The following is a 25,558-nucleotide window of genomic DNA, read 5'->3' on the forward strand; positions in this document are numbered from 1 at the left end:
AAGTACCAGTTTTGGATGTTATTGTACATTTTTAAACCATGACTTTTTAATTTGTACATGTACTCTTATGAGTGTATTTCAGTGGTTTTATAGTATTGTACTTTTAACTACGGGTTTATGTTTTTTTAATTGCATTTTGTATTTTGACATGCTATACCTGCTCCTCTAGCAGAGGTGGGAAAGAAATAAAATTTATTAGTATCATAATTATTGCTTATATAGGATTGAAGCAATCCATACAGGAGGGGAAAAACACATAAACTTTTCCTTTATTTATTTTTTACAGCGTTCATACAACTGAAACGCGATTCCTAGCAGAGGCAGAAAAACCTCTCCAAGGCTGCATCCGCACTGTAGAAATAATCCAGTTTAACACCAATTTAACCACCATTGCCAAATGCTATGAAATTCTGGGATTTGTTGTGACACCAATACTTTTTGGGAGAGAAGGTTAAATGTCTCATAAAGCTACAGTTCCCAGACTTCCATAGCATTGAGCCATGGCGGATAAAGTAATGTCAAACTGGATAATCTCTGCAGTGTGGATAATGTGGTGTAGTAGCGCTTTGAGTGTTGGACTAAATACTTTGGTGACCAAGGTTCGAATTAGAGCTGGGCCATGGAAACTCTCTGGGTGATGTTGGGCAAGTCACACTCTCTCAGCCTCAGAGGATGGCCATGGCAAAACCCCTCTGAACTTCAAACCTGCCAAACAAAACAAAACCAGGATAGGTTTGTTTTAGGTGGGAAAAGGACTTGAAGCCACACACACAACCACAACTTTGTCGCAGCCACAAGTGTCCAAAACACACCGCAGCAGAAATAATCCAGTTTGAGTTTATTTCCAAACTGATATTCTAATAATACTATTGTTTTTCTAATGTACAGTTTAAAAATTTAAATTTAAAAATGGCTTTTTACTGGTCCAAAAATGTTTTAACTGCCCCCTGGCTCAATGCTAGGGGAACTGTGTGAGGTGTAGTTTTTGTAAGAGATTTTAGCCTTCTCTTCGTGCCACAACGAACTACAACTCCCATGATTCCCTAGCACTGAGCCAGAGGGTCCTTTGAGGAGGGGGGGAAGAAGAGGAGTGGAATAGCCGGACCTCCCCCCTCCGCTGCCTCCCTTGTTTGAGAGGAAAGAGATGGAGATAAAGGCAAAGTAATCCGCCGGTTCTGATTGGGTGGCTCCCCGCGCAGGCGCAGAGCCACCCAAGCTCTCTGGCTTAGCAGCAGCCAGTTTTGTCAAGGAGACAGTGTTTATAGCTACGTCGCGTCTCCCTCCTCCTCTTCCTTCCCCCTCCCCTTCTGTAACCGTTCAGAGGTCTCTCGCCAGGTGAAGAGTCATGCCTGTGCGCTGGAAGGTGAGGAGGCCCATTCTTCTCTTCCCCCCCCCGGGGTATAACTTGGTACTGCCCGCTCTGGCCTCTTCAGTTTCACAGGGAGCATCCATTGTAGTCACACGGGGGTGTTGGTGGTTCTGTTCTGGATAGGTGACGTCACTCAATCTTTACCTGAGTTCTAGCTTGAGAGACGGAAGAGAGTAACAAAGGGTTGTTGTGTGCCTTCAGGTCCTTTCTAAGGAGAGCTTATGGGGTTTTCTTGGCAAGAGTTGTTCAGATTGGGTTTGCCCCCATGGCCATCCTCTGAGGCTGAGAGAGTGTGACTTATTGCCCAAGGTCAGGTCCCAAGGCTGAGTGGGAATTGGAACCCTGGTCTCCAGAGTCACAGTCCAGTGCTCAGAGCATTACACCATAAATGCAACAACTTGTTGTTATGTGTCTTCAAGCCTTTTTTTCCTACTTAAGGTGACCCAGTCATGGGGTTTTCTTGGCAAGAGTTGTTCAGAGGGGGTTTGCCCCCATGACCGTGCTCTGAGGCTGAGAGAGTGTGACTTGCCCAAGGTCACCCAGTGGGGTTCCAAGGCCAAGCCGGGATTCGAACCCTGGTTTCCAGAGTCATAGTCCAGCACTGAAACCAGTATATGCCACGCACACGACAACATGCTTTCCTTTCCCCCATTTATGTAGAGGTTGGCCTTTATGTACAAAACAACAAAAGAGTAATGGTTTAGGATACATCTGCAGGGAGAACAAAACCAACTCCTTTGATATAGGCGGGATACATACCGCCATTTAGTACGTATAGGATACGTACTAGGGTTAGGAAGGGGTGGTGCTTCCGCACCCCCCTAACCCTAGTACGTATTCAATACGTACAAGATGGCAGCGCCCCTTCTACATGGGTGCCGCCATCTTGACGTATCGGACGCTGAGCGTCCGTACGCGTCGCGGGCGTTGTGACGTAGCGAGTGCGCCCCTGGCGCCTCGCTACGTCGCAAACGTGACTCAAGAAGAAGCTCCATTTTGGAGCTTCTTTTTCAGTCTGCGCGGGAGCTGTGCCGTGTGGAGGCTCCGGCTCCCCCGCAGACTAACCGGCGGCGGCGGCAGACTGCCGCAAAGCGGCGGTTTGTATCCTGCCATAGATTGATTTGGTTCCTGGTAAAAAGAACGCCCAGAGACTTTGCAGGTCTTCTACAAACAGAGGAATCATGATAATAAAGGATTCTCACAACACCCTTTGCTTGTCAGAACAACTGGTAAATAGTATAAAAGGGAAATGATCAATTGATCCGTATTAATGAGGATATGGATATTTCCTTCCTCCTAGAAAAGGAGCAGATGTAGTGGACACTTTATTATGGTGGAAATCCTGTGTGAGGTTTATAGTGTAGGGCCATGGGAAAATTAGGGGGAAAACATTTTTGTCCTTGTTTTCCCTGAATCACGGTAAAATAAAATATTCCATAATTGATTTCCCCCCTTTTTTCAATTTTTTTCTTGTTTCTTTCCACTCCTCCCCCATTTTTCCAGGGGAAAAAGTGGGGAAAAAACAAGAAAAAATTGAAAAAAGGAAGTCAATCAATTATAGAATATTTTATTTTACCATGATTCAGGGAAAACATGGACAGAAATGTTTTTTCCTAATTTTCCATGGTCCTTCACATCTCTAGCCCCCACATGACCGATCAGATTGGTAGCCCCTAACTCCATTCCTGTAGCTACCTATGGTTTTCTGTTCATGTTTAAAGATAATCGTGAATTCCCTAGCATAATATGATTGTGTCTTTAGTAGTATAGAGAGTCAGCATGGTGTAGTAGCTTGAATGTTGGACTAGGACACTAGGAGACCAGGGTTTGAATCCCCGCTCAGCCATGGAAATCTACTGGGTAACTTTGGGCAAGTTACATGCTCTCTGCCTCAGAGAAAGGCAAGGACAACCCTCTCTGAACAAATTCTGTCAAGAAAACCCCTCAATAACTTCACCTTACGGTAGCCAGAAATGTAGTCAGAAATGACTTGAAGGCACACAACTTTAGTAGTGTCTTTAAAAGATTTTATTTTCATGGAATCATAGAATCGTAGAGTTGGAAGAGATCGCAAGGGCCATCCAGTCCAACCCCCCCTGCTATGCAGGAACTCTCAGTCAAAGCATCCCCAACAAATGGCCCTCTAGACTCTGTTTAAAGACCTCCAGGGATTTAAAAAACTATTGTTCCTGTTCATTTTTTCAAGTACCTTTGATAACAATGAGTCAACTATGTGCTCTGAAATCTCAGTGAAATATTTAACAATATCTAGAGTTGTTGTGAAGTTAGACTCTATGGGAATTGTGTTGAAATGTGTCATGAATTACTCTTGCATATATTTGTCTTGCTGTAGGGACTGAGTGAGTACAAGAGGAATTTCAAATGGAGAAAACCAGATCAGTCTACTAACCCTTGCAGTCCTCCGCGTGAGCAAAAATGCCGATGGGCTGGACTTCGGTCAGATGAGTTTGGTAAGCCAAATTATTTATGTCTTTCTCAGGCACTGTACCGCTCTAGAAAACAGTTATATTAGTTATTGATGTTTTATGTGTTTATACAGGATTTATTAATATGAAGACATCCAGACTTACAAACAATATGAAAATAGTGTACATTGTCTTATGTTTTTATATGCATATGTTTGTTCATGTTGTACATTGTTTTGGTAAAAATCTTTTTATTAAGTGAGGTATTTATCTTCCAGTTCGAAATATCCCTGCAAACTAAGGATTGCAAACCATTGTGTTATATTGGCTTGAAAGCATCACTCAAACCAGTGTGTTAGAAGAGAGAAGTGCACTAAACAAACAGACAGGGGGCGGCTCACAGGAGGACTTTTCAGACAATACTATAAGGCTCAGATGCATCATAAGAAAATAAAGGACAGAACAAGGAGGGACATCTTTGCTGGTTTCAGGCACTCCAAATTGCTTCAATACAAATTGCTTCAATACGAACCTGAAAGATAAAGCAGAAGTAACAGAGTGTGGAGAATAGGTTGGAAAGAAACATTGCACAACATCATTATTGATAATGTGGCATATCTGTTAAAGCATTTACAGTGGGCCCTTGGTATCTGCTGGAGTTTGGTTCCAGGATCCGTGGATACTCAAGTCCCATTAAGTATAATGGCACAGTAAAAGGGTATCCCTTATATAAAATGGTAAAATCAAGGTTTTTTAAAAAAATATCAAGCTGTGGATGATTGAATCTGTGGATAAGGAATCTGTAGATAAGGAGGGCAGACTGTAATCTTAGCCTCCAGTTTTCTGGCTTTGTGAATATTAAGTCAACAAGAGATAGCCTTAACTCATGTCTTAAGTGGACAGTGTTTTAAAATATTTAGTAAGTATTCTTAGCAGTGTTTCCTAAATAAGATATGAATTTATTATATAAATGTCTTTTGCACTTTCTGTTTTTGACCTGTACTTAACTGCTGTAGGGAAAGAACAGAAAGCCCTGAGAGTCAGAGACCAATACAAAATTTTAGGGAATGCTGATTTGAAATTCCCTATTTTACAGGAATCTCAAGAGAACCAAAGTTTATTTCCAAAAGAAAAGTACCTTATCAGAATACACAGGTTTCAAAATCCTTTGAATGGAATGGGGAAAATGAGTCAGAAAAAGATACATCATCAGAACCTGAAATACACCGGCCATTGGAGATACATGCCAGTGAAAGCAGAGATGATACAAATCAGGAAAAAATTAAAACACCTGATGCACCCAGACTTCCAGAAAAAACACATTTCAATTCTTCAGGTTCTAGATCTGAATTAACAGTAGCTCTTCCAAAAAGCAAGAAGGCATCTCCCGTACCTCCACTGGAAGAAAAGAGAATATTAACATCTGCCCAAAAAGACTTAGAGAAAATAAGCAGTGGGGTAAGGAATTCCTAAAATGTTTCCTAAATAATAATAATAATAATAATAATAATAATAATAATAATAATAATAATAATATTTTCTGTTTTGATGGTGCAAGTAAAACTGATATTCTAATAATAATTAAACTATTTTCTAATGTGCAATTAAAAAACTTTTTTAATGCATTAAGGGACTTTGGTTTTGAAGGGCATGGCAGTGATTTGGTCTTACTGCTGCAGTGGGGTGGAGGAAGCAGGGGAATTTGGGCTACCATTGACCGAGCTGGGTGCTTCCTAATAAGACAAGGCAAGCAAAAGATCCTGGGGAAGAATGGTTTAAAGCTGTGCTTAAGCTACCCAATGTGGAGAACTAGTAAGGGTTTTCCCTCAACGGCTCAGGGACTGGCACCATGTTTGTATCCATTGACCACAACTTTCTTTTCTGGAAACCTGCCTGGACTGTCAGCTAATGCTCGTGGATTGGTAATAGTCTATAGACCACCACTTTGAGTAAAACTGACATAAAGAATAGGAAAGCAGTGGATAGAGATATTGATGGAAAGAGAAGTGGACAAGCGAGTGGTCTAGATGAAATTGTAGGAGAAGACCAAAGAGGGAAATAAAGTTGGCCCTCCACATTGGCAGCTTTGACTTTTGTGGATTTGATTATTTGCGGTTTTGATTAATATGTTTTCTCTAGGAATCTCTAGGTCCTCCATTGCAACTCTTCTAGAAGTTGACTTAGAAGTTCCTACAGAAAACATTTTTCTGGGCTTTTAAAGGTTTTCCATCATGATTCTGTGATCAACCTCTGGCAGATGTTGACCACAGAGTTGCACGAGGAACTGGAGATTCCTAGAGAGGTATTCTCTTAGGTAAAAACAATAGTGTTTTTTTTTATTTGCAGTTTTTCCACATTCACGGGGGTTCTTTATCCCTAACCCCAGCGAATGTGGAAGGACCACTGTAATAAGAGTGTGACCTAATACAAAAATACTCGGACGTTAAACAGTTCAATAGGACTTAATGTCAAGTTTACTGATACAGATGGGATTGTAGCTTAAAACTAGGAGAAAGGAAACTTATATTGGTGGAGACAAATGTAAGGGAGGCAAAGGTTTGCACATTGATTTGAGATAAATAGTTACTTGCAGATCTTCAGATTTATTGTTTCATGGTCATATTGAGCAAACTTTATTTTTGTTTCAAACCCTTATTCTCATTTTAAATCAGCAATAATTTTATCATTGATACTAAGGGAGTAGGATTTAGCTGGCAAACATATACATTACATAGGAGCTTATCGAATGCAACTGTATACTTTGCCCTTATCAATAGGCTACAAATAAATATCCTGACTAGTATTAAACAACTGATCTACTAATAAGTCACTGGCATATGAGAAGATGGAGCAGATTCTTGAATTTATTAATATCTGTTGATAGTTTAACAGAGCTCTGCAGAGGAAAGCAGGTATGAATATTCCACAGTCAAGTAGCTTCCCTAGAAGTTCTGAGTATCAGCGGCAGTTTGTTTGGAAAACTCCTCAAAAGCTGTCTCCAGTTCTTGCAGCAGATCAGGTAACCTTCAAAGGATTTAAAATAATTTCTTTAACGAATAGCTTGACCTGTACACGTTTGTGTAAAAGTAAACCTGAGTTTAGTGGGCCTTTTATCTGAGTAAGTTTGGATAGGAATTAAGTGTATATGAAATAATATGGATATACGTACAACTGCAATCCTATGTAACTTTTCTAGGAAGTTTCACTGTACTCAGTGGGACTTAATACCAGGTAACTGGATGTGGGAGTGCCAAATGATACATTAAGCTGCGGTGAACAAAATGTTAACTAGTTGTTTCTCAAATGAAAAATATGTCGAATAAGTAATCTGGAGAGGTAAAATTAACAATTGTGAGGATATGGTTCGTGTTTACTCCATTACAGAAGTCCCATAATATCTGTAATATATTTTAGCATCTTATTTTGGGAGAAAGGTGGGATATAAGTGCAGTAAATAAATTAGTAGCAGACACTCCTCAGTATAATGTGGCATTGTGTAGCAAACGTAAGCATTAAGTCCCACTGATTTCCGTGGGAAACTTAATTTAGCTTTAAAAACATTATATTAATATATACATTTTTTGAATGTTAAGCTTATTTACAGTTCAAGTCCTTCCATTCCTCCATTTAAATCTCCTTTGATTATTCCTGAGACTGAATATGAAAGGAGTTTCAAAGCTTCACCACCTGCAAAAGAACCGAAACACCAGTACTCTTTGGAAGAGAGAGAACATCCTGGATCTGATCCTTTAGAAACTGCTCCTAGGGAAAAGGTATTATTTTGCTACACCTAACTTAAAGATTTGTTTACTTTGTCACTTAATAATTTATATATATAAAACTTCTAAACTCATATTCTCAAACTGAGTTTCCTTAGATTTTCATTTGGCTGACAGTGAGATATGGGGAGAAGAGACTATCTTTTTTAAAAAGAGGTATACATTCAGCATCACCAGCATGTTAGAACTTCTCTTCTTACACTACCTTCAATCCTTGGTGCCACTCAAAGACCAGGTCCAGAGGAGTTCCCAGAACAGATTTTCAGGATCAGTTTGACTTTCATATGAGGTTGAGAGATTTGCCCTGTGGGTTTCCATGACTGAACAGGGCTTCAAACCTAGTCCAAATCATCCATCATGCTGGCTTATATAAATACACCATGCCTGCCCCAATTGTGGGCTTATTATCAGCGGATTTAAGATTTTGTTAACAGGCACGTGTGCATGCGGTCCGGGCAAAGTGGCCACGTGCTTGTGCGCTGCTGTTAAAAACTGTGTCACTTAAGTTTTTGCCATCCGCAGGGGGTGGGGGGTCTGGTACAGAACTGTGGATAAGAGGGGCCTACTGTATATAGGCATAGTAATAAACAGTTGATTGTGAACTTAAAAATTTATATGTATACACATACACTGAGTTTTGTGTGTGTGTATATATCTGTCTAGATAATGTACACACAAACACACACACACAGATTGCTCTACCTGTATAACATCTTGAGTTTATATAAGTATATATACATAATAATGTACAGTTGATTACAAACTTAACTTTATACAAGACCAGAGCAATCCTGTTGTATGTGTGTATGTATCTGTGTGTGTGTAAAGGGAGAGAGAGAAAGAGAAAGAACCTCTGGCAGAGGAACTACAATGCAGAACCTGCAGAAATTTTCACACACACCTTTTGACTTTTTCACATTTTGTCATATTACAACCTGGAATATAAGTGCTTTTAACTAGCATTGTTGCCATTTGAAGTATACACAGTAAAGGTGCAAATATTTTTCCTGTGGCACAAATGTTAAGTAAACAAAGTGGCTTATAATCCTGTGCATCCTTACCATTCCAGAAAAATACCTGGCATGGCCTTCTTGAACCTTTACCATCAGGTGTACCCTGCTAGTGGAACATATATATATCTGCAGAGCTTTCCATAGCTCTATCAAAGTGCCTCTAGTGGCAGAAGTGGCACTCCATGATGATCTCTTCTTGCTTCCTGTGTTCCTTATCTGGGCAAATAATGACTGTATGCTCACAGCATGGCTGTGCTTTACTAAACCATTCTCTTAATCAGATATTTTAGTCCAAATGCTTCTGGATATTAAAAAAAAGTCTAAGATATATATACACCATATAGAATTTAATAGAGTTTATTTTGAAAATCTCATTTGCTAAACATAAAGCTGCTTCTGTACTGCAGAAATAATGCAGTTTGACCCTGCTTTAACTGCCCTGGCTCAGTGCTATTGAACTCAGGTAGTTTTGTGAGAGATTTAGCCTTCTCTCACAGAGCACTCTGATGTCACAACAAAGTACAAATCCCAGGATTCTGTAGCATTGAGCAATGGCAGTTAAAGCTGTGTCAAACTGCATTATTTCTGTAGTGTAGATGTAGCCACAAGTCAAACGTACTAAACCAGATCTCTTAAAGATAACAGAATTTTAAAGAAAAAATTCAAGATTTTCTAGAAAAAAATTATATAGTTTTTTATTATGCATTTTATAAGTACAATAAAATCTAAGAGATAAAGAAAAGAAATAGAAAACAAAGAAAGAAAAAGTTAGGAAAGGGAAGAAGCGGGGCAGGGGCGGAGGAAGACTTTCAAACCTCCTTATGGACGTTATAAATGCCAACAATTATTCATAACTGCTCACACTATGTCTATAGCAATTCACTTTTCCCAATAAACTATTCTCATTAATTATCAAATTCACAAATCACCAGTATATTTCCCCCCACAAATAATAACTGAGGGGTCAGATCACACATCATATCCATTTCTCTTTAATTTATCAGCCCTTACTTTTATTATCTTGATATTGAAATGTTCATAAATTATTTCATTTGCAGTCAATGTTTTAATCCCTATATCTGTCAGATCTAAAACTCATAAAACATCTATAGAAACATGAAATGTTTATACAGTATTCCTCCCACATTCACAGGGGTTAGGGGTGAAGGACCCCCACAAATGTGGAAAAATTGTGACTAACTTCCCCCCCCCCAGTTACAAGGCGGTGAGGAGGGGTTGGAGAGGAGCGCACACGCTTGTCCCTCCCCCTGCCTTGTAACTGGTTCAACTGGGCCAGTTACAGAGTAGCAAGGAAAGGTTGGAGAGGAGTGTGCACACATGCCTCTTTTCCTTTCCCTGTTGCCCTGTTACTGGCTCAGCTGGGTTAATTACAAGGCAGCAGGGAGAGGTTGGAGAGAAGCATGTATGTGCACTTCTTTCTACCTTCCTCCAGTGCCTCAGAGAGCTTCCCTGAGCTTTCTGAGCCATCAGAAAGAAGTGGGGGGCGGGACTCGTACACACTGCTCTCACCATTCCTCTGATGCTTCAGACAGCTCAGGCAAACCCTCTGAAGCATTGGAGAAGGGGGGAGAGAAATGCGTGTGGATTCCCCCACCTGCCAATGCCTCAGAGAGCTGACCCCAGCCTTCTCAGGCATCGGAAGGAGGCCGGGGGACTCACTCTCCCTTCCTCTGGCTGCTGCCATGCTGATCCCCCAAGTCCCTTTCCAAGATGCCCTCGAAAGGAGCGGGGTTGGTGTGTTCACCCTTCCTTGCTGCTCCCTCCCCCCTGGGATTTTTTCCTTCAAAAAGGAAAAGCCCAGGACGGAGGAGGAGTGTGTGTGTACGTTGCTGCCTTGACCTTGCGAATGACTGAAGCCACGAGTGTCAAAGCCATGAATGTCAAGAGAAGACTGTACAACTGTTTCCCAGGAACATGTACCGTTCCTTTATACATTGTAATTAATTTTCCAATATAATCTATCATTTTAATTCTAACCTAATCTAAATCTCTAATCACATATGTTTCTATTATTCATCCATATGTTATCATTAGGGCATTCCCTAGCAACGACCCTGTATACTTTAAGTTGACCTCATGTATAAGTCGAGGACAAGTTTTGGGGATTATGGATTTTGATATGACCCATAGATAAGTCGAGGGTAAAACTTAGGGGCATATAGCAAAGGATCTGAAGCAAAGCAAAACAATGTCAAAGAACTTACAAAATTCCAGCAGACATAGCTCTTTGTGCTCACTCTTAAGGCCAGATGGATGAGAGTGGACTGTAGAGGGTACTTCCAGGACAGATTATACTCTTGCCTTTCACCAGGGGATAGTTCCTTCTTTTAAATAAGAATTAAGATACAGTATTTACATGACCTGTGGATAAGACAACTCAGGTTTTTTGCATCATTTTTAAACCTAAATTTCTAGACTTATAAATGAGTACATACAGTATACATCATTTTATAAATATTCATTTTATGCATAAACTTTAAAATTATAACATAATCCAAATTTCAGTCTCTTTAAACCCCCAGTTTAATCCACCAATTCAGTCTAACCAAAATTATTTCCCCATTTTAACCCTTACTCTTAAATTCTATCCATGTGTTAATTTGGAATATTTTATAACAACTACAACTCATTTTAGAGATTCATTTTATAAATACTTTTTTTAACCAAAAAATAATTCAAATCACAGTCTCTTTAAACACACGTTTTCCCATTAAGCCACTAGTATGTTATAACCAGAACTATTTATCTGTTTTAACCCTTACTCTTTAATTTAATCTTCCTTTTATATATAACTCTTAGGTTTTTTCCCCACAGGTCTTAACAAATCTGAGGGTTTCTCACTGCCATTGCTTAAATGAAACCTCAAATCTCATTACAGATGTTGTCTGGAATAGCGACCCCAGTTTAAACCAAACATTCCCTTCCCTTCCCTCCCAGGATTTCTCTCCATCAACACAAACTCATTCTGGCCCAGGCCAGCTCTATCTCTATTCTATTACTTATCCCAGCATAATTGTCTTAAACAACATAATATCCATGCTCATCCCAGCATAGTTCCCAGATTCAACTTGTCTCTTAAGCTGGTCTTCTTTTTTTGTTTCCATGCCTTTGCTTCCCACAATTGGATTGGCCAGAGCTTATTTTCTTCTTTTTCTTTATGTGCATCCAAATTTTCCACTTAGTCACCCATTTGTTTTACATCCTCAGTCAATTGCTTCATTGCTTCCTTAGTTTTGTTAAACTCAGCTTTCAAATCTTAACTCCCTGTTTCAAATACTTAAATTCATCTCTTTATCAGTTTCATTTCTTCCAGCAACATCTGGAAAGTTTCTGAAGAAAAGCTTTATCATTTGTAGGTCTGGCAGTTATAGGATTAAAACCAAAAGGCAAGTTTCTGGCACTTTACAGTCTCACATTATCTCAGCCTTATTTTCTTTTGAAGGAAGCCAAATAATCCATTTTTTCACACTTCTCCATGTAGGGCCAAACTCTTTAGAGAATTACAGTCAGTATTCTTATTACAAATTCCAATTATTTTACTCTTATACTGGTCAACGACTGAAATAAAGAACTGTACTGTACTGTACAAATAACAATGTAACAAATAACGATAACAAAATAAGAAGTTTCATATCTTTTGACTGCATTTTCTTAAGACAAATCTTGTTAAGTTTTCACTGTTTCTTTTTTAACTTGAATCTTGTAAAAAGGCTTTTTCTTTTTTATCAGACATTGTTTAAAAAAAGGAGAAATCATCAAAGCTGTATTTTTGCCACCAGAAGGAAGAACTCTCTTCAGATGTAAATGAAACAATTAAAGATGGTTAAGACAGTAGAGAATTTGCAGATTCATTGTCCTTGTAAGGCATGTATAAGCATTTTGGTGTGAGATGTTTAACCTGCCATAGTCCTATCCGCAAGTCCAGAAAAATGAAGTTCTCATTGCTATTACATTTATAGCTATTCACATTGAAGATAGAGGTCTAATTGAAATGGAGCTTGTTAATTCTTTGTTGAAAAGGTTAATAAGGGCTTATTGTTATTTTTCCTTCAGCATGAGAAAACAGAAATATTTTTAAAGACAACAGAAAAGCTATCAAAAGAAAGCAAACCAGAAACAGAGCAAAACCAACAAAAACAAAAACATAAGCCTCTCTGCGTACAAAGAAGATTCAGGTAATTACAGTATACTTTAGAATATATATTGTATTCAGCCATTATGTTGTTTTGAAATGGCATACACACACACACACACACACACACACACATATAAAACTTGTCCGTTGCTGAAATTCATTCTTACCCTAGTTATATTTATTTGGGTTTAAACTGGTTTTGGAAACATTTTCCAGGAAGGATTTCACCACCCACTATAGCTTGCTCACCTGACACTCTGGATTGTGACTTGCCTGAAGTTCATGAGATCTGAACCAAGACCTTCTGATTGAAAACTTGACCCCTTTGCAGTGGCAGTACACCATCTTATTAATTGAGATAGTTCATTGAGATATAAAATAAATTCACTAGTTTCATTAATCCACTTTGTTACAAGGGGAAGTGATTTATCCCCAAACCTTGAGTAAGTAAGGTTTACTGTAGTGTGACTGCTGTGCAGTACACTCTTTTGATACATAAACTGATCTAATAACAAATGGGAGTTATGTAGATACACAAAAGAGGTTTCTGGTTGATTATGACAGGCTTGGAATTCATAAGGTAGTCTAGTACAGATGAGTAGGTCTTAGAATGTGCTGAGTGCTTGTTTGTTCTGTTGCTTGAAGTCAAACCCAGCTTGGTGGAGTTGAGGTCCATAGTGTTTTTAAAAGAGACATTATTCCTGTCCATAGGTAATTTTTCTCTTCGGATATGTACAACAAAATCTACAAAAGAGCGATATCTTTAATAGCCAACTGAAATGCATGAAATACATCATGCACATTTTTAAACCTCTTCTGGTTTCTTCGTGAGGCAACAGATGAAAAGTAAAATTACTTTATTGCTGCTAATGGAATTTAAATATTACCATCCTTTGTCTCAGTCCCCGTATGGCCAAGAAGGGGAGTGGCCTCTGCCTGCATTGAAATCCCTCCAGAAAACTGAACTACAGCAGTTCATCTGATACAAAGTGTAGGCCTGTGACTCTGACATCATCAATTTTCTTCTCTGGTATGATTTTAAACATCATCAATCTTTGTTTGATAAAGAAGCCAGTAGAGCTTCGAAAGCTTGCATGATGTATTGTACGCGTTTAGGTTGGTCTATAACCATATTGCTGTTTTGTGGATTTTTTATTTTGTTGCATGGCGAACACAACTATCCCTGAATATGTTCTTCAGATAAAGTTTGTTTTCTACAATTTTGCCTGAATTTACATCGTACATGAGCTTTAAAAAATATTTAGTATGTGAGCAGTAACCATTATTAAAGTCTTCAGGATAATTACAGTATTTGTTTCCCTCCCTGGCCATCTTTTTCCTAGGAAAATGAACACAGAATACAGATCAAATTTCTTGTCTCCAGCTCAGTACATGTACAAAGATGGAGTTTGGTTGCGTATCAGGGGAAATATACCTGATCAGGTGAGTATGTCTTTAAATATTTCCAGCAATATTCATTTATAGATTCTAAAGTTGTGTTATTTCTTTCTTTCTTTCTTTCTTTCTTTCTTTCTTTCTTTCTTTCTTTTTTGGAATTGTACTTTCAAGAGCCACATGGACAAAGGTGGCTCAGGGTGTAACTGTTTTAATATTTGCTTCTTCATACTTTTAAAGATGATACACAGAAGCTGAAGTATGAAACAAAGGCTGCATCCACACTGCAGAAATAATGCAGTTTGACACCGCTTTAACTGCCATGGCTCAATGTTATGGAATTCTGGGATCTGTAGTTTGTTGTGGTGCCAGAGCTCTCTGACAGAGAAGAATAAATATCTCACAAAACTACAAAATCCAAAATTTCATAGTATTGAGTCATGGTAGTTAAAGTGGTGTCAAACTGCATTATTTCTGCAGTGTTGATGCAGCCCACTAAAGTGCCTTTCTTCCATATGCCCAAATTCCACAGGGGTAAAACTCTCACAAAGATTTACATTTTTTTGATAGAGTATCTCAATGTTCTTGAAAAAAGGAAATTTGAATATTGTTTACATACCTGCTCTTCATATATCTACACATGACATACATAGGTACCTAAACATTTTTTACCTTTCTCTCCCCACCTTCTTTCTTAGAAAAAGTAGTGTGCCATATTTGTTCATATCCCTCTTAAAGTTTGACGTTGTATCAGTGTCCAGAATCATCTATGAAATCTTACTGGCTACAACAGTTTCATTTGTTCTCTCTTGAAATTCTTTTTTATCTGATCCACCATTGGCTAAAGACTTTTAATACCTAGCACATCTCTTCTGTTATTCCTGTATTGGGGGCGGAGGGGGGGGGGGGAGAATCTTCAATAAAAGTTAACAATTAAAAATAATCAACTGTATCATCTTGGAGCCACTTCTGCAGGTTTCTGCACAGGGTATTGATGAGTAGTAAATGGGTCTCCCCTATAGAAAGAAGATAATAATTGTCCTGTTTTTTTCTCATCCCAATTTCTAATTTTTTGAATGTCTTTTCTTACCAGTTGAAGTTTTATCAATGGTGGTGAAATAGGCAGTCTGTTTTTAACCATCACCCCTTTACATGTTGTGCAGGTAACTTTGCATTTCCTGTAAGTCCTTTTATACAGGTTTAGATGTGGATATGAGTTGTTCAACTTAGATTTCTTTAAAGTCTCCTTTACTGTGTGAGTTGAGCTTTCTTGCATGCCGTTTGACTAAGGGACAATGGATTTTCTGCAGTGTGAACTCTCAGTAAACTACAGTAACTCTCAGTCCTTTGCAGATGTACCAAATGCACCATGTAGCATTTGTGGTAGGAAACTTTATAATATGATACCACAGGAAACTGGTGTGGAAAGACATACTTTAACACTGTAATACCTCTTTACTGCAGATGATTTCCAAAATGGTTGCTTTCTCACTCAGTTTCTGTTGATGTTCTCCAGATTGATTTTTATTCATGCCAGAACCTCATGGTACATTTCAATTTCTATAGAATCATTATGACTGAAAACTAAGCTGAAGACAGTTATTGTATTTTAAAGATGGTTCCACCACATAGTATAAAGTACAGTAGTTGCAGAGAAGGGTCTATCTAAAGCTGCTTCTGTCCCCTTTGAAATTTTCTTCTTTGTTTTTGCTATGATGTGAACATACATTTACTGTCAATGAGAAGGAAAAACTGTATCTAGTTTCATTTCCTCTGCATCTTTTATATGTGGACATTTTGTCTGTAGGGTAGTAATTTTAAAATAAGTGGGGGTGGGGGGGGTGGGGAGAAGAAAGCTAAATGCTTGTCTCTTTTTTTCCCTTTCTCTGAACACCAAGTAAAACTGAAACTCAGAAAAGGCAACAATAATTCCTCAGTGGCACTCTTGTTCCCCTAATACTTAACACCAAGGTGGCTTAGCTTCTACCCCAAAGAGTCTTATCTCAAAAGAGTGAATATGTTGAAATCTATGGTTATAGTACTGTACAGTGGTAGTTTGAAAGCAATTATACCAAAAATGTATTTTTATATACTATATAATGCATTACATTCGACTTCTGAAAAGTTCATATCAGTCAGTTTATAAACACAGTTGGACTTTCTTGGGCCAGTGTCATTTTGGAATAAATGCTGCTTCCTTTTTCATTTGGGGTTCTTTGTGTCTGTCCATAATTCATCAGAGGCATTCTCGGTATTCGTTTCCTCCTGTGGTATGCAGTTGTTCCTATCATATCTATATTCTGTCAGTATTTGGCTTTTCAGCTTTAATTTCAATGTAGAAAAATAATAGGACATGGGCTTAAAAGTGCATTTTTTGAAATCTTTGTTTTAAATAAAGTATCTAGTGGACTGTGTTCTATGCTGTACCTTATTGTATTAATATATGGGTATGTGCTTTTCTAATGCAGTTGTCTTTATAGGGTCACATACATCTTTAAGAGCAGAATTTTGTCACCATGTAAAGTTTGTAGAGCTAATTAATCAAGAATTAATCAAGAATACAGAATAGAATAGAATAGAACAGAATTATAGATTTGGAAGAGACCCCAAAGGCCATCCAGTCCAACTCCCTGCTTTTCAGGAACACAGGATCAAAGCACTCCTGACAGATGGCCATCCAGCCTCTGTTTAAAGACCTCCAAAGAAGGAGACTCCACCACTCTCTGAGGGAGCATGTTCCACTGTCAAACAGTTCTTACTGTTAGGAAGTTCCTCCTTATGTTGAGGTGGAATCTCTTTTCCTGCAGCTTGTATTCATTGTTCTGGTCCTATTCTCTGGAGCAGCCAAAAACAAACTTGCTCCATCCTCAGTATGACACTCCTTCAGATACTTAACCAGGGCTCTCATATCACTTCTTAACCTTCTCTTGTCCAGGCTAAGCATACCCAGCTCCCTAAATCTCTCCTCATAAGGCATGGTTTCCAGACCATTTACCAATTTGGTCACCCTCCTCTGGACACGCTCCAGTTTGTCAACATCCTTTTTGAATTGTGGTGCCCAGAACTGGGCACAGTATTCCAGGTGAGGCCTGGTCAAAGCAGAATAGAGTGCACCATTACTTCCCTTAATCTAGACACTATACTTTTATTGATGCAGCCTAGAGTCGCATTGGCTTTTTAAGCTGCTGCATCACACTGTTGACCCATGTTCGACTTGTGGTCTACTAAGACTCCTAGATCCCATTCACATGTAGTCTTGTTAAGCCAGGTGCCCCCCATCCTATATCTATGCATTTCACTTTTTTTGCCTAAATGCAGAACCTTACATTTCTCCCTGTTAAATTTCATTTTGTTAGTTTTGGCCCAGCTTTCTTCTTTATCAAGGTCATTTTGAATTTTGATCCACTCCTCTTGGGTATTAGCTACTCCTCCTAATTTGGTGTCATGTTTGCAAGTTGTTTGATAAGTGAAAAAACTTCATTCTGTCCATTTATATCCTGACTTTTTCCCTATACCAGGACTCAAGATGGATTATAAAAACTTAAACAAATACAATTAAACATTTACAAAACCTAAGAAAAGCAGAAAAAGTTATTGTTAAAATGCAATTAAACAAGCCACAGAATTAAAACTATTTTAAACCTTAAAAGTCATGAGATTAAAACCGATAAAACTTTGTGCTATTAAAACACAAAACCATTTAAAAAGTCCTAAATCTGACTGGAAATGAAGGGAGCCAACCTAGCTCCCCTATGGAGGGAGTACCAAAGCTTAGGAACAGCCACTGAGAAAGCCCTCTTTTGTGTTCCCACGAAATGTGCATGGGAAGGTTGTGGGACAATGATCAAGATGAAGATCTTAGATCTTATGAGAGATATGGTCCTACAGGTAGCCTAGACCTGAGCCATATGGAGGTTTAGATGTCATAACCAGCTCTTTGAATTATGTTTGGAAACAGGTCAGCAGACACTGGAACTGTTGTAAGAAGGGAATTCTATGTCCTAGTTAACTGTTTGGCTGCAGATCTTGGGGCGAGTCATTTATTTAAATCTTTCTCTTGCATATATGTCTGTCTGTCTATCTATCTGTGTTTGCTTGCATCCAAGCACATGAGACTTGAAAAAGTACCACAACTATCTGAGAGACAGTCACTGTCCATAATGCAAGCTGTTAACTTTGCAGTTCATTTAAGATCTGTATGATTACAAATTCCTCAATAGTTTAGGCCTAATGAGAGTCTGAAAGAAGAGTAAGAGTAAAAAAAAAGGTTGGCTTGCTTTCATTAGTTATGCCAGTCAGTTATGTGGTATGTGTTCTATATCTTTCAATGATTTTGTCAATGAATTCAGCAAAAACAAGTGCTGTCTGCACAATAATTTCCTGCAAGTGAAGAGAATAAGGACACCTCGACTTGCACTCAGTTCTGCCTGCATGTTTGAGCCCTAGCATACATGCTGTAGGCTGTGGATGGGGGTAGGGGTATTGACATCCTGCTTCATTACAGATAATTGCCGCAATGTCTTCAAGTGCTTAAGTCATAATTCTTTCTGTGTGCAACTATTTAGTGCATAGTACCTTTTCTATGTCTTTGCTATTCAATAAAAAGCAGAAGATTGTGCTGCAATCAGATACAGATAATCTTATTCAATGAAATATAGAAAAATAGTATTTTAGCATCCTATTTTAAACCTTGTTTGGGTCGATGAATACATCTGTGCAGTTTGGATTAGGATTCAAAATTTGTAGACTTTGTGAAATAGTTTATAATACCAAAATACTGCATTCGCTGTAAATAAAATCTGTTATGCCTCTATCTCTTTAGAAAGGAAACATGCTTAATAATTTATTTAATTTTTAAATAATTTTAAATTGTTTGTTAACAATTTAAACACCTTCAATCGTACAGAGGCTAGTTCTATGAAAATTATTATAATCCTATAAAGACTTAGAATCAGTTGTTTTAATATTCACAAGCTGTACACAGAATATACATGGAAGAGCTTAATCTTGAGAATGTCAAAATGGTTATTTTCACGAATGGATCCAAGTAGGACTATTGATTAAGGAAAGTGAGAAAAACGCCTAAAGGAAATTAATTTTTTTAGTGTGAACTCTAAGAGGCAGAATAACACTATAACCCCAGCAGAATGAATTTGATTATTTTCTGCTCTGATTTAATCAAGTTCGGTAACTTTTATTACTAAGTAAGTAAATATTGTTCATTTCTGTGTTCCTCTCCTCAGGAGTCTCAAAACACTCTAAATACCATGTGGTATATGGAGGTTGGTTGCATCTCAGTTCTTCATGCTTCAACCCATTTCAGAATTCATGATCCTTCAAAAGAAATGCAATGTAGTACTAAGCAGATGCATAGCTAATGTGTTTTTTGTGCTTGCTGAATAATTTATTGACAACTATGCTTTGTCTTGAGTGTTTGAAATGCATGCTTGCTTAAAAATAGTAAGAAACTGTTACTTGTACTTGCTTTCCCTGTTCCTTAATATTATTGGTGTTGTGTCTAGTCATGTATTCATTGTCTGTGACACATTGCTCTGTGCTTTTAATTGTGTCTGCTGACTCATCAATATTGCATAAATATTATCAATGAAAAGGCAAGAAAACTCACTATCTTGTGAAATCATACTTAGGTGAAAGAACTTCGAGAGAAGGCAGAGGCTTACAGGCAAAGAATACGAGGAACTCATTTCTCCAGAGATCATTTGAATCAGATTCTGTCAGAGAACAATAGGCTTTGGGATTTATCCTCAGATTCCAGTGCAGAAGAATCCATTAGCAACAATGTCAGAGCCCTAGATCTTGCAGGGTAAGGGATTCTTGTGTGAAAGAAGAAAAGTTTGAATATGGTGGTTCTAGAAGGGAAACATTTATTGTGCTAGTTTTGCTTGATTTGCAGTTAAGGCCCCAAATCATCCCATTGCAGTCTTGACTTCCACTAAATTCCAAAAACAAAAACAAAAACAAAAAAACCTATGCTCAAAAAGTCAGCTTTGACATGAAATTCTCTTCCCCCCCCACCTCCATAACATAATTAGTGAAACAAGGATCACCATAATACGAGAGACTATTTCTGTGCATTAAAAATTGCTAAGAGTAGTTTCAGTAATGGAAATCAAATTTGATGGGATTTCTTGCAGAATGAAGTGATTAACAATTCACTGTAATGCTTGACTGTTTGGTGCTACAGTCAGTAGAACCTGTGGCAGAATTGTGCCTGTAGCATTTAGTGGGGCTGGGTGCTCATCTCTGGCGATAGGTTTTTGCAGGCATCTGTACTATATTTGCTACATCAAAAAATATGGAGTAAGAGGAAAATATATATTCAGCAGTGGAATATTCCTGTATAAACCCTCAGGTATCTAAGCTTGTATGCTAGGTACTGTAGGTAGGTTTAGCTTTATGCAGCTTTCTCCTGCAGTTTTATGGATTGGATATTGTCTGTAGTTCGGTGCCATGGTAGATACGTAGAGGAGACAATCCACAGATTTATGATAGATGCACCAAAAGATTTCATCTAAAGCATGTCCAGTGGACCTTCTGCCATTTTTTCTTAAATCAGAACAAATCTATGCCATTTTGCAAATATCTTTTGAAAATTTCATAAAAGTTGTCATGCTGCAGATTATGTTTTTCAAGCCCTTATCCTTCATAGACACACAAAAGTAACTGTATAGTTCATTGGCTGTTGGTCACATAGACTGTAATATATGCCAGCATGGTGTATTGGTTTGAGTGTTGGACTGGGACCCTGGGAGACTAGGGTTCAAATCCCTGCTTGGCCATGAAACCCACTGCGTGACCTTGGGCAAAGTGCATGTTCTCAGCCTTAGGAGAAGGCAATGGCAAAGCTCCTCTGAACAAATCTTGCAAAGAAAACCCTATGATAGGTTCGTCTTAGGGTCACCAAAAGTTGGAAATGATTTGAAGGCACAAAACAACATAGCAGTTTGAATGACTAACTGTCTGCAAGTAGAATTTTGAATATGTATGTTTCAAATGTAATTCTATCAGATTTGATTTGACATAAATGCCACTATGCATTTGACAGACTTGTATCACTAAGCTTTTGGATATATAGACAAAATAATGGGACTTAATGCACTGTTTGCTTCTTCTTTATAAAGGGTCCCTGAGAAAAAGCTTCCTCCAGGCCCTAAATTCTTGCCACAATCTGAGTTGTCAGAAGAGTTCCAGGAGAACAACACTGGGAAATTAGGCATGTCAGAAGCTACAACTGTTCCAGTCAAGCGTCGTCTAGTTTGGGATGAACCAGGCAATGATGAACAACTGGAACATCAGATACCGGTGTTAGGAGAAGCAGCAGCAGAAGTAGAAGAAGAAGAAGAAAAAGGAAAAAGGCAGGAATCAGAAGAAGTTAAACAACCAGAAGAAAGTGGTAAAAATACCACTAGAGACGATCAGCAGGAGTAAATATTTAAAAGTATTTCTTTTGAAATCCATGCTGTCATTAAGTTATGATGATTATGTACAGTGTCTGTTAAGTAGGGCAATACTAGTTTCATGGCATAATGGAGAAATATAATCAATTGGCATGAGTAATTGAACTAGAATTCGTATATTACTAATTAGCCACAAGAGAAATTTCAGACAGAGCTATTCATTCAGAAACTGCCATTTTACTCTAGTTTCCAAGCCTGGTTCACAAGGCATATGTAAACTACAGTTCTTGATTTGGATGCAGTCATGAACAGTGGCTTGCTGAAAAAATAGTAAGATCTTAGTCAAGCAAAGCATGCCAGAGGTGGGTGGAGGGAAGGAAAGCTAATTGATGGGCATAAGCGTATCTTTGCCATACAAACCTGCTGGAGCCCTAAGATCTTTAGAAGAAGGCTTTCTCTCAGTCCCGCCAAGATCACAGGCTCGCTTGGTGAGGACACGAGAAAGAGCCTTCTTGCTGGCTTCTCCCACCCTGTGGAATGACCTTCTGCGGGAGGCTAGACTGGCCCCCTCCCTGCTGGCCTTTCGCCAGCAAGTAAAAACATTTTTATGTAGGCAGGCATTTGGTATATAATGCATAGCAAGGTGGTTTTTATGAAGCAGGCGGGTTTTTAGTTTGTTTTGAACTTTGTATATTTTATGTTATTTTATGTTTTATTTATTTTGTTTTATTTAGATGTTTGCACTAGTGGCAGAGTATAGTCTGATGTCTGTTTTGGTGGCACAGTTGTTAAATCCCTGTACTGCAGCCACTCACTTACAAATCATAAGGTTGCGAGTTCAAGCCCAGCCAGGGGCTTAAGCTTGACTCAGGCTTGCATCCTTCTGAGGTCGCTAAAATTAGTACCCAGATTTGAATTCGAAAGCCTTCATGGCCGGCATCCATAGTTTTTTGTGGTTTTTTGGGCTATGTGGCTGTGTTCTAGGAAAGTTTATCCCTGACGTTTCGCCAGCCACAGATGCTGGCGAAACATCAGGGATAAACTCTTTTAGAACATGGCTGCATACCCAGAAAAACCCACAAAAAACTATAGTACCCAAATTGTTCGGGGCAATTTCCTTACACTTTGTAAACCACTTAGGGAGTGTTTAAATGCACTGTTAAGTGGTATAGAAATGTACTTGTGATTGCTTGCTATTGCAAGATAAAAAAACACAAGCATTACGAGAAAGAATGAATAACCTTCCTCTCATGTACCTTTACTGAGAGAAATTTATGTTTGACTTTTCTGAAAATGGCTGTTTGCACAATAAACCATGCCAAAAATGACTTTACTTTAAATCTCTGTGAGAAACCATCTGGAAGATGCAGAAAGTTTGTGTTTTTGAACTATGAACATAATGAGAAATGGCTCTGAGATGTGCCTGGTAAAACCCTTCAAAACATATTTAATGTGAACATATTGTGTTGTAAAATGTGTCACTCTTTAGTTATAGCTAAAGAGCAGGGAAGGGGGAGTAGGCACTAGCTATGACTGCATATGCTAAATGGCACACACAGATGCAGGCATAATTACTGTATTTATTAGTATACAAGTCGACGAAAAGGTTTTAGGGTCAAAAAGTCATGGATTTTGATATGACCTATGATAAAACTTAGGGGCATTTAACAAAGAACGTAAAGGGGAAAACACACTTCCCTCCCTTCTTTTCCTTCTCCAGACTTTTCCTGACCGCCTAACACCACTTCCTTGGTGCTGCAGTATAAGAGTTTAACACCGGATTCTGAAGGGAGGGAAGTGGAGTTAAATGGGGTGTTTGTCTGGTGGAGAGAGAAGGGTTTAACATTGGATTGGGAAGTGGAGGGAAATGTGGTGTTTGGGGAGGGGGGGCAGAGAGATCCAGAGCAGGAGGAGATGGATGGAGAGAGAAGGTTTTAACATCGGATTGAGAAGAAAATCATCTCTCTCTCTCTCTCTCTCTCTCTCTCTCTCTCTCTCTCTCTCTCTCTCACACACACACAGCTTCCTGGGCAGCTCTTCCAGAAATCACAGGGTGGTGCTTCTTTCAGGACCTTTCTAACTAGTATTACTGTCTTATACTGTATATACTCAACTGTAAGTCGACCTTATGTATAAGTTGAAGGCAGGTTTTGGGGCCAAAATTATGGATTTTGCCATGACCCATGGATACGTCAAGGGTAAAACCTGGAGGCTCTGGTGTGTTTTATGTGTGCCCGTGGCAAGAGGGACTCTAATTGAGGCTTTTTGCTCCAACGTTTCATTTTATCCTTTACTCCCCAGATAGCAGCAGCGCAGGTGGGAGAGGGACTCTGTTTGTTTAAAAGCAATTAATAACCCAGGACTCTTTCTGTTTGGCTCAAAAGAGAAAGAAAGTGCTCTCCTGGCTGCATGGGGAAATCTGAAAGAGCTGCTATCACATTACCATATTAAGTCGACCTGGAATTTTGAGGTCACTTTTTGGGCATAAATTTCTCAACTTATAGTCAAGTGTATACATAGGCCAACTCAGGATTTGAAGGTCCATTTTTGGGCCTAAACGTTTCAACATATAGTCGAGTATATATGGTAGTGATTAAATAAAATGAAAATTGGAGGTTTGGGAGATAATATTAGAGGCTAAACTTGCACATTACAAATATATGCCATAGTTCCTATGCCATAAGACCATAATGGTGAAGAGGAGAAAGCCATTTTGAAGTTGTAGGTCCACTGTAATTCAGTTAGAATAAAAAGAGTGATTCTGTCTATTAAAATTCAGAAGTAATCTCTGCATAATGGTTGAGGAAACCAAACTCTCACAGAACTCAGTATAGCTGGATAGTATTTTCAGAAATATCTTGTTTGCTTATTCTACTTTGTTGTCCTGTTTATGGCCCAAAAGTTCAACTTCCACTTTTGGTGGAGTAGTCAATATATTGTGGAAGAGTAGTCAAGTTGTCAAGATTTTTATTAATTGGTAATTGTGCTTAGAGCACTTTTTTACCATGCATATTTTTGTATGCAATGTCATATTTTTCAGAGAAAATGAAAATGTTCCAGGTGCTGATATGGCAGACTCTTCTTCCGAATCTTACAGAGGGGTTGGCAGGCTTCCTACCCCAGAGTTAAGAGCACTTGGTGGAGCGCAAAGAACACATCTTGACCTGACAACACCAGCTACTGGTAAAATTTGTGCTGTTTATTTCAAAATATTTTTTTTTAAAAAGAGTTATGATTTGGAAATTTAATATAAACCATGATGTTTTATATTCTTATTTAGGAGGTGCTGTTTTGGTATCTCCTCCAAAAGTGAAGTCTTCATCTTCTATGCAAATAAGAAAGGGATCTCCTGAGAAGAATATTTTGGCAAATCAGAACTCAAGGAAAGATATAAAAAGAAAATCTAACATGGTAAGGCACTACATTTCTAAGAAAACAGGGTGCAAAGAGTTTTGGATCCCCCCCATCCAAATTACAGTAGGTCCCCAATTCCCATTTCTGGGTATGTTCCTGGACTTACCATGGATAGTGAAAAATGCAGATAATTGAGAACACTTTTTTTAAAACCTGAAATGAATGAAGTCTTGGGCCTCTGGTTGAAACATACCAAAGAATTGCACTGGAGAACCTAGAAACGCAAGTAAGTGAAAATGTGTATACCATTCATGTGGACATGGGGGATCTTCTGTATTTTAAACTTTTGTATTTTTACATTTTCAGCATGAAAAAGCTAATTATCTAGCATCGTGTCACAATGAAATTAAAGAAATTACACATTTACAAAATGTAAATGTCACCGTAGTAATTCTTGAGATATTTTCATAACTATAATGGTGTTTATAATAGCTATATTAGTCCTGTGTTATAGAATTTGGTGTACCATATAGAGGAATGGTATGGAAATGGTGTATGTGTGAGTGAGAAGTCTGCATTGGACATATGGTCATGTAGACGTTTGTAGAAATATCAAAAATAACTTTATTTTAAAAAAACTTGAGGAGT

The 25,558-nt window shown here is 38.4% G+C and overlaps 1 protein-coding gene across 2 annotated transcripts in view; it reads left to right on the top strand.

The window, feature by feature from the left end:
- Positions 1 to 1,226: 1,226 nt before the first annotated feature.
- Positions 1,227 to 25,558, top strand: part of SAXO6 (stabilizer of axonemal microtubules 6) — a 33,620-nt gene continuing 9,288 nt past the window's right edge. The window contains exons 1-12 of one of the 2 annotated variants that reach the window (XM_089524160.1): positions 1,227 to 1,363; positions 3,723 to 3,840; positions 4,892 to 5,253; positions 6,680 to 6,814; positions 7,389 to 7,568; positions 12,662 to 12,783; positions 14,087 to 14,186; positions 19,382 to 19,420; positions 19,787 to 19,962; positions 21,281 to 21,583; positions 24,597 to 24,739; positions 24,837 to 24,967. In XM_089524160.1, the coding sequence (XP_089380286.1) occupies positions 1,346 to 1,363; positions 3,723 to 3,840; positions 4,892 to 5,253; positions 6,680 to 6,814; positions 7,389 to 7,568; positions 12,662 to 12,783; positions 14,087 to 14,186; positions 19,382 to 19,420; positions 19,787 to 19,962; positions 21,281 to 21,583; positions 24,597 to 24,739; positions 24,837 to 24,967 (1,827 nt within the window). In that variant the 5' untranslated portion in view covers positions 1,227 to 1,345. Of the gene's footprint in view, positions 1,364 to 2,526; positions 2,599 to 3,722; positions 3,841 to 4,891; positions 5,254 to 6,679; positions 6,815 to 7,388; positions 7,569 to 12,661; positions 12,784 to 14,086; positions 14,187 to 19,381; positions 19,421 to 19,786; positions 19,963 to 21,280; positions 21,584 to 24,596; positions 24,740 to 24,836; positions 24,968 to 25,558 lie in introns of those variants that run through there. The other variant, XM_089524161.1, reaches the window with a different exon arrangement.

This window comes from Sceloporus occidentalis, unplaced genomic scaffold (assembly GCF_023333645.1).
Source record: "Sceloporus occidentalis isolate IW3139 unplaced genomic scaffold, rSceOcc1.0.p SCAF_5, whole genome shotgun sequence".
Lineage (NCBI taxonomy): Eukaryota > Metazoa > Chordata > Lepidosauria > Squamata > Phrynosomatidae > Sceloporus > Sceloporus occidentalis.